This window comes from Centruroides sculpturatus, unplaced genomic scaffold (assembly GCF_000671375.1).
Source record: "Centruroides sculpturatus isolate CEXI.00-Female unplaced genomic scaffold, Cexi_2.0 scaffold1572, whole genome shotgun sequence".
NCBI lineage: Eukaryota > Metazoa > Arthropoda > Arachnida > Scorpiones > Buthidae > Centruroides > Centruroides sculpturatus.
This window is the reverse complement of record NW_019385782.1, coordinates 69,030-78,234: the sequence shown is the minus strand read 5'-3', so window position 1 is coordinate 78,234 and position 9,205 is coordinate 69,030. Positions and strand designations below refer to the sequence as shown.

General features: G+C 43.2%; 2 protein-coding genes across 3 annotated transcripts; one reads left to right on the top strand and one right to left on the bottom strand.

Moving 5' to 3' along the window:
* Nucleotides 1–3,176: 3,176 nt before the first annotated feature.
* On the top strand, nt 3,177–5,804 carry LOC111642094. 2 transcript variants are annotated; one of them, XM_023388366.1, is made up of 4 exons: nt 3,177–3,337; nt 4,643–5,308; nt 5,373–5,521; nt 5,592–5,804. In XM_023388366.1, exons 1-4 carry the CDS (start codon nt 3,192–3,194, stop codon nt 5,735–5,737), a joined length of 1,107 nt encoding a protein of 368 aa, XP_023244134.1. In that variant the 5' UTR covers nt 3,177–3,191; the 3' UTR covers nt 5,738–5,804. The 2 variants fall into 2 exon arrangements, with proteins under 2 accessions (XP_023244134.1, XP_023244135.1); XM_023388367.1 differs by lacking the exon at nt 3,177–3,337 and adding an exon at nt 3,959–4,035.
* Nucleotides 5,805–8,328: 2,524 nt separating this feature from the next.
* LOC111642095 (achaete-scute homolog 1-like) lies at nt 8,329–8,640 on the bottom strand. The gene has a single exon (XM_023388368.1). The coding sequence runs from the start codon at nt 8,638–8,640 to the stop codon at nt 8,329–8,331; it is 312 nt and encodes a 103-aa protein (XP_023244136.1).
* Between the last annotated feature and the right edge of the window lie 565 nt (nt 8,641–9,205).

Below are 9,205 nucleotides of genomic sequence, written 5' to 3'. Positions count from 1 at the left end.
ACTACGGGAATGAGCTGCTGTTTGTAGGCATTTAGGAACGAAGGTGAAAGAAACAAAGATGGAGGCGCCCGTACTATCGATAGTATGGTGATGGAGGGATCTATGATTTACAATATGCGTTTTTACAGACAAAAGAAGGTCTGAATTGTAAAATTTAACTATAAAATAGATTGTCTTGCCGACAGAGCATTCAAAGTATCCAAAAAAAATGAGAACGCAGGCTACCATTCGAAAAAAAATCAGAAAGACACATCACCGCGTGCAAGATAGTGCACACGGTGATGTGTCACTATATACTTGTTAATTTTCTTTCATAAAACCACATAATAGACCCCGAAACGAAACTGAGCCATGGAGGACGCCATGTTGCTTTCCATGGTAAACTTACTACTACAAGCGCCCGTTTTTGACGTCCGACCGAAATATAGGAACGCGTTCCGCAAGAATTTTTAAATGGATGCCGCTCGCGCGGAGTTACACGGATAAATAAAAGAACGCACTCGACGTAGCTATCCCACTGGGCATCTTGCAAGTAGACTGGATCCCCCGTTCAAAAGATATAGTCTGACAAACACCCGCAACCGGAAAGAGCTCGAAAGAAAAACACGCCATGGAAGGATCGGACCCATCTCACAAGTCAGTACCGCCGCGTGCGAATAAAACTCTACCTAATCGTTTATTAAACTATAAAATGCGCACGAATATTACGTAATCGTCCCGCCTTCTTGATCGGAGAATTCTGGGTTCGCCACACATTTTCTTAGCCTTTCAGCCCCCTCGGGCACTACTCTGCCAAGTTTCGCCGTAAATAATTGACGTAAAAGAAATGTCCATTCGGACTTTGGTTCCGGTTTCGTTTGCCAAACGCGAGAGGGAGGGGGTTTTCGTCTTAAATATCCCCACATTTCTTTATGCATCGCTTTACAGCGAACACACTGAAACTGGTTTCTAATTGGCCAACACTGCTCGTGACGTTTCGCTACACTCTCGCTGCTTAAAGAAACGCGGGGTATACGTATACCGGCATTTCCGAAGCAGTTTAGTTCCGTGCTTAATGCAAATTTCCATATAGCCAGCGTGGTAAGAGTTATAATGACTTTCAAACCGCCACTATTTCTACAATTTAGCTTGGTACTCGCGTTCGGAAACGGACGAAAATTTTCCACTTCTGGCAGAGGCATGACGTGGGACGATAGCATTCGAACTATGGAGGTGGGCACGGCCAGAAAGTTTTATTTATACTGTGATACGTTAATATATTTCGTTTATACGCTGTATTATTACTACCGGATTTAAATAATGTCAAACACGCACTTACCGCGTAAAAGGAACGGCGCAATCCTATGACAGTATTGGATATTCCTAACTTCCCACCGTTTCTAAATACTTTTCCTATCCGATTTCTTCGCTTTCGTGCGTTGTATTTGCCATAAAATCGTCGACAAACTTAGAAAGTTTAATCCAGTAACAAAGCCATCCCGGTCGGCGCCATTTTCTACTACCGTTTGCATTTAAGGCCGATAAATGACGCACGTTTCGATCGTAGGATAGAAAGCCTATAATGAGAATGGCCGTTATTAGTAGCGCTTTTCTGTTGGCAGTTTGTGATCACATGACGTTAAGCCGCCATTATTCTTCCAAACGTGCAAGTTATTGTTTAGTTTAACTTACTTTACAATTTAATAATTCTTAGAGTACGACCGGACAAATCGCAGCGAGAAACGATTTTTAACGAGTTTTTCCGAAAGGTCCAGCACGTGGTAAACTTTGGGAAACAAAAGTGAAGAGAGAAAACTGAAGTATTAACAGTCATCTATGTATTTAAATTTTTATTTTATATTCCGATGATGTATTCATTCGTAAAATAGTCCAAACTGCTTAAAATTTAAATTAAAAAAGTCAGTATACATAAATTGAGTATTGATATTGCATATCACATATCAGATATAGTTTAATATCTGTAATATTATATTAAACTACTGTATATCTAATATTTTAATTATACAGTATTTATCATAAGCCACTTATATTTTACTATAAATATGATTTGTATTGTGCAGAAATTAAGTTGTTTTATAAATACACCTCACAGTAGGATGCATTTAATATTCTTTAAATATATATAAGGGAGGAGAAAATATGTAACGAATGTTTTGAATGACTATAATGCTCCAAAGATACCATTGAAGTAGATACAAATCTAAGAAAATTAGTAGGGCTATGTCTGATTAGTTACAAAATAAGTTTCCTAGTTTATGCTGCTAAAAGAGAACATCAATTGTTTTCATACATGGAAACAAAATTCGGATCCTTGGAGAATATTCTTTTGAAGAAGAAACAAAACCGTAAGGATTTCTTAATTGAAATTATAAATTTGATTTTTAAACTCGGAAAATTAGTTTTAAAAAATGTCACAACACAAAACGATTTATTATTTGTCTTTTAAACAATTAGACTTAAACTTTTAGACGGAAGAACATGATTGGGTAATATTTTGGCCTTTTTCCGCCAGTCTGACTAGTAGTGGTCCTCCCAGCGGCCGAGTGGTTCCGTTCCGCGAACACTAGGAGTTCGGTCGTGAGTTCGCGCCTGGCCAGGACGGGCCACGTGGGTTTTCTTCGCGTCCGTAACACCCGAATAAGGGACTAGTCTTCCGGGAGGCATCCCCCTTCGGCAGATGGTCCACGCGTGGCGTTGCCGCGTACAAATAAAACGAAACCCAGGCCCGGATTCTCCAAGTGTCGTTAATTACGACGTCGACGTATCGTATCTGTAATTCACCAAGCCGGTCGTAACCCGATTTACTATTTACGACAAAATATCGGCCATCCGATTTCTAGAGTGTGCTGTTTCGTCCAATTGGAATATAATCCGGAAAGTCGTCGGCCGTCTCGATTTGTCACTTACGACAACCCACTCTATGTCGTAATATAACGACGCCCGTTTACGACGTTTTCGGTTACAAGTTTTGACAATACCAAATTTTGTCGTGTGACAACTTAAGACGTACCGTACGTATTCGGTGAATCTGGGCCCCAATACACTCTCGCGTCACGTAGATAACAGCGGGAAAGTAAATTAGGAAATAAAAAAAAGTACGGTAATCTGATTTATTTTTGAATTTTAATCGCCGGACGCAAAAACAACTCGATGGCGCGCCGCCATTATCGCATCTTATCAATTCGTAGAAAATGCTATCTGCCCAGATACCGCGAAATTCTTCACAAAAACGGGGGCTAATTTCGTTTCCCTTCTTTGCTGTATCCATTAAGTTTTATATAGATTATTTTTTCCTTGTTTCCTGCAGAAATTCGCTGGGAGACAATTCTTCTTCCCGGTAATTGCTACATTCAATTACCAAACTAAATACTTTAAGGATGCGTTCTCAACTTCTTATCGGTCGTGCAGATATTTGTATAATACAAAGTGCGAACACGAATCCAACTGATTTATTTCGCCCCGTGTTTGCTTTTTGATTAAGGAAAAAGTTTCGTGCGCCGTTCCTTTGTCGACGTTTTAATTTTCGAACATTAGAACGTACTTAATGCGAAAATTTAGTGGAGCTCTTGCGCCGAACGGATAAATCTCTTTCCGCCCGTTGGCGGAAAAAGGGTCCTTTCGGCTCGACCAGGATTAAATCGAATCAGATACGGCGTTTGGGAGATCCCCAGGGATCCGTCTATCAGAAACTCTTCCCGACTTAAATGTCACGAGCGTGAAAAACCGAAAACCAGATGGAAACCCGCCACCCACGCAACCGAAATTCGGTAGTTTCGTAGGTAGATCGGTATAAAGGGGTCTTGTTTTTAATATAAACGGAGTCGATTTCGAGCCCTCCGGCCTTCCCGTATCGTCGTCTCTTAGCAACGACCGACCGCACACCTAAAACATGGCGCGGACGATTAGCGGAGGGGAGTCCCCCAATGAAGAGACTTCCGCACGTTTCATAACGCAATCATACCTTATCGCGGCAGTCGAGCGACTATAAATATGAGCAATTACGCGGAGACGGGCAGAATATACGAATGAATTGAGGTAAGTGTCCGCGTTACTTCTTTCTGGTGTCTAGAAAACGCAGCCTTTTATGAATAGCCGGGAGGCAGGTCTTTAAATGAGGGTCGAGTCGAGTAAGTGGTCAGCACCATCGTTTAACGTCGTATGTAGTTTCCAGGTAACGAATCCGCGAAAATTCTCTTTCGTCTTCCATAAAACATAGGTATGGTACTTAGAATTTTGCTCTCGTCTGGTAGTCTTGTACGATTTTGGTGGGCTTTCGTGCCCTAGAGTAGACACCCAAATCGTTCATATTCTGGACCCTTTCCCGATCTAATGCATCGAAATAACGTAAGGGGCGTTTCTAAAGCCGAGTACGTATGTACCGTTACAACTGGCAGGTGTACAGATACGTGCGTACACAGTTTAAATAAGCAAATCGGTGGGATAATTCGTTTCTTGCGATACCATTAGCAACAGATCCCGCAATCTGGTTTGCCGATTTGAAATTTATGCGTGCCCGTATTTGCACTCGGGATTGAGAGCTAGGTTACTTTTAATACGCGAACGCTTATCGGTTATGCGCAATAAATGATCTAGAAACTACCATCCTCAACATTGTAGATACTGTATTTAAATGCTTTTCTAGGGTAATGAAGTTATTCATTCTGTTGGTGTTCTTGTGCGCCATCTATCCCGTTTTGGGGTGGATTCACAGATGCCCCCCGCCAGAAAACGTTCCGCGAGAGTGCAGTTGCACGAAGTCAAAGAATCAGGTTCTGGTCAGTTGTCGACACGTGACCGACACCCACGTGCTGTCCGAGAGCTTGATTTCTTTCCAGAATTACGTAGTGGACGAACTGGAAATTTCCGACAGCGGGCCCCTAGAAATGCTGGCCGGGCCCTTTGCAAGACAGAACATCCATCGCATTGTTTTTAATAACGTAAGATTCGGAAACTTACCAATTCTCCGCAGCTTCAGGGGTCTCGAACAAATTCTAGAATCGCTGACTTTCAACTGTTGCGAAGTTAACAGATGGACCTGGACAGAGGGACAAGGTTTCTCCTATCTGAAAACTTTAACCTTTAAGCAAACTAATCTACCGGAAGTCTTGAGCCCCGCATATTTCGCCAAATTCCCGAACAAGATCGAAAACTTGAATATAATCAAGTGCAACGTGAAAGAATTGGAAGGAAATGCACTCGACAAGTTTACGGCTCTGAAGACCTTAAGATTAGAAAACAATAGGCTGAACTCGCTAAGCAGAACATCTCTCCCTCCGAAGTTAAGGAGACTGATTCATTTGTCTTTCCTGTAAGTCGGGTGAAGTAAAAACACAAGCGCGACTTTTCTTCTTCTAAAATTTATCCCCTTTCAGAGGTAATCCACTGAAGGTGCTACCAGAAGACATCTTCACGCACATGCCACGTCTCGAGAGCCTGATGCTGGGAGGAACTAGACTGAAAACTCTGGATAAAAAGACATTCGAACCAATCTGGGACCAACTGGAAAAGGTGTTCTTTAACGGTGAGTATATTCTCGTTAACGCGATCTCCTTTACGAACGTGATAATGCCATTTCATTTTTGACCCTGCAGGTATTGTACTAAATTGCGATTGCAACAGCACCTGGTTGATAGAAGTCGACGCCGAAAAAATGAAAGTTCCTCCCTCGTGCGGTTCACATAACAAACCGATTACCGAGTTCACCCACGAGGAATTATGTCGTACCCGCCGCAAATAAGCGCTTGTATTATTACGTTTTATTAGTATATACATATATATAATACAATATATAGCAACCCATTGTAGTATCGTCTTGTGTTCGCACCAAATAACGCGGGGGGGTGTAATAATAATAATAATAGAAATACAAAGTGATGGTAATTAAAGAGTAGGGGTGTTCGGATCTTTCCGTAGAAAGAACTATTGGGCAAAGTACCACTAAATTTGGTACGAATATTGTCCCGGAAGATGCAGTTTCGATTTTCGGTAACGAATTTTAAGTAGAATCGGCCACTGGGGTGAAATTTGTGCTGCTATCCTCTTAATTTAACGTATACATTTCTCAAAGCAAAGATGATGAAAATCTGGTGATCGCCTTGCCATTTCACCAGCTGTGGCTAGGGGATGCTCAAAGAGCCTCGTTGATCTAGGCAATGTTCTCGGCCCGGTTGTCAGCATTTCACAACACCTGAGACAATCCCACGCGATATCTAGTTTAGAGTTACGCGAGTAACAACAAGAGTGTTTTTGTTGGGAGTGTCACGAACTCGTTCGGTAAATGGTCGATCAAACGAGTACCACGTAATACTCCCAAAACACTGGTTACCAAGTGCATAGAGCCAGAATCCGCACACTTCATCTATACTTTGTTTTGTTCATTAGAAAACGTACGTAATAAGAACGCCGAAGAGACGGAAGCGCCAATTTCGCCCTGGCGGCCGAATTTTGAAGCGAAATTGTAAATTCGGGCAATACGTATACCGAACTGGGTCGAGATCTGCCAAATAGTTTTGTACAGAGCTCCGAACACATTTTGTGATCGACCCACACTCTAATGGAATGAAAATAACCCAATGGCGACACTCGATACCTCCCATTAAAGTGACACTTCCATCTATAACGCAGTTTAAACTATTTTAAACAGAATAATACGTAATTTTCCTCGCAGACTGTCATAAAAATGAAATATTAACGTCTAAATTTATTCTTTACGAGCAGAATCGGTTCGTCACGCGACAATTTTTAAAAAGACACTACCTTCACAAATTACGTCACTTAAATCTGCGACCAATTACAAATGACCGTAGAAACGAATCTGTTCTTCCAATCCATGGCCATTTCTCGTGTATCGTTGGAGATTTTTCGGAAGATTCGCAAGGCGCGACGTCATCGGCTCCGGCGGATATCGCCGAAAAAAATCTCTGGCTCCGTCCGTCGGGGAAGAAGAAGAGCCGGTCTTCGGAGCACGCGCTAAGAAGACCACCCAGAGAGAACGGTAAATTACTAACCGCTCTTGGGTCAAACGGGAGTGCATGGCCACGGGATACGAAGCTACCACCTGGATCGCCTCCTCGTCGTTCTCCTCTCGCTACCGGAACAAAAAAAAAAAAAAAATGGTCCAATTCGATCCTCTGCGGGCGATTCGGCTAACTAATTTGCATATTAATTTCGCGTTTATTATGCTGCAAATAGCCCTACTTCCGACTATAGACGAACCGGAAGTGGCACTACGGCAGCTCGTTCGTAGCCAAAAATTGCGGTAAGTAACGAACGAAAAACTGGCTACTAGGATCGAAACGACGGGCACGGTTCGTAGTAATCCATCTTACGGGTTCGAACCCGTAAGACGGATTATGGTAGGGCTGGAATTTCCTACTCTAAATATAAAAGGGCGGTCCAAAAGTCGGTTAACTATTGTCGAACATGCACGTCCGCGACGAGGTATTTCGTTCTATACCGTGGTTAACCAACTTTTGGCCGAACACCTGCATTTTTACACGGAAATGATAATATAAAGCTTTAAAATATTAATTCCGAGGAAAAAATTGGCGAAGATTTCTTTTTCCGCTTCCGGGGTAAAGTGTCGCGACGAACTTCCCATAAACGGAAGCTTTATCATAGATTATTATTATTGTTGTTCGACGTCAAGAATACAGATCTTTAGAGGCAAAATTCAATTACGAGAGAGAATAGGGAAAAAAATTCCGTTGGATAAAAGGGCAATTTAAATCGTTTCCACGTTATTTTGACCTTAATAACCTTTGACCCCGGGTGCGAATCGGTAAAACAAAGGCGAGATTATCGTTCCGGGCATAAAAAACACCACGAAACGTTTATAAATTTAACTAAAAATGAATGATTTTTCGTTGGTTTCCCACGTAAACTTCGGGATCCCTATAATCGACACTTTCGTAATTTATATCATTTTTATTTTTATAATAGTAATAAAATTTTAAGTATATAAAACAAAGGACTGTCGACGTTCTTACATGTGTACCCGACTTTACATACAGGCAGGACGATAAGGTATAACACGGGCAGCCAGAATCCAAATGTCCTTATTTTTACACTTCAGAAATCAATTTCAACGTTAAAAATTTCGTTTTTACAAAGAATATTTCCGCTCTTAATAATTTATAATACCTTAAAAGAGGAGGGGAAGTGCTCTTCTGCGTCGGATTTCCTCGGATCGTGGCCCTACCATGAACATTTGCAACGGGCGAGTTCCAAATGCAAAGCACTTAAATCCTCATCCACTATTGTCCGGGTGTTACGTCAAAAAGAGAAAGGTTACCTTTTGCGCCCGGGTTGATTTACGGGGATGGGGGTTCAGTGTGGACGAGCAACGTACAGTTCCTGTTCCGGAGCGTCGGCACCCCTCTCGGACGGGTACAGAGAAGAGTCGGCCCGAGCCAACATTAACTGAAGATGACGGATGTAGCGGATGGCCGAGCGCAGGGTCTCCACCTTGCTGGGCTTCTTGTTGGGCGAAGAGGGTGGCACGTGCTGTCGTAGAAGGGCAAAGGCCAGGTTGACCATCCTCACCCTCTTCCGTTCCCTTTCGTTCCTTTTGGCCAGATGGGTGGGGTGGACGGGAGACCGCGGACGGTCCCTTTCCGGAGAGTATCTTCTGCGTTCCATCTTCTCCGCCGATATCCCGCTTATAACGATAGAGCACCGGACGCCGGGACCCACCTCCGTCCCCGTTAAATGTGGGTTACCGCGGCCCCGGGCCAGAATTTCCCTTCCTCCCCTCGCGGACAGGTAAGTAAATCCAGCGCGTGGGCTTCGATTGTCCTTCGTTTCTCTTCTCGAGCGCCCCCCCCCCGAAATACGGGAAGGCCCCCTCCGCCCGTCCTGGAAACACTAGAGGTCGCTTTCGGACCCGAGCGGCCGTGACGTAACGGTCCGAAGCGGAGAGGGAAGGGCAAACGAGATAAAGAGAAGTCGTCCAGACATTTAATTACAGATCGTTTCTCCGGGGTTGCATTCGGGGGTCAAAGATGAACACGTCTTCCGTGAGAAGGTAAATCGTCGGGGAGGTTCGGTAGTCGCCGTTAATTGCTTCCTCTCCTCGTCTTTGGCATCCATCTGGAGGAAATATACACACAATCTCCCCCTTTGCAAAACGTTTTCTTATCTTCCTCGACAATCTCCAAGCAAACAGCAGATGCAAATGGCGTTCATGCAGATTCCCGCGTTTAAG

Coding starts and splice junctions, on each gene's coding strand:
- LOC111642095 (XM_023388368.1), bottom strand. CDS start 8,640: ATGGAACGCAGAAGATACTCTCCGGAAAGGGACCGTCCGCGGTCTCCC.
- LOC111642094 (XM_023388366.1), top strand. CDS start 3,192: ATGCTATCTGCCCAGATACCGCGAAATTCTTCACAAAAACGGGGGCTA. Junction 3,338..4,642: donor GGAGACAATTCTTCTTCCCG/GTAATTGCTACA, acceptor ATGCTTTTCTAG/GGTAATGAAGTTATTCATTC. Junction 5,309..5,372: donor CTGATTCATTTGTCTTTCCT/GTAAGTCGGGTG, acceptor ATCCCCTTTCAG/AGGTAATCCACTGAAGGTGC.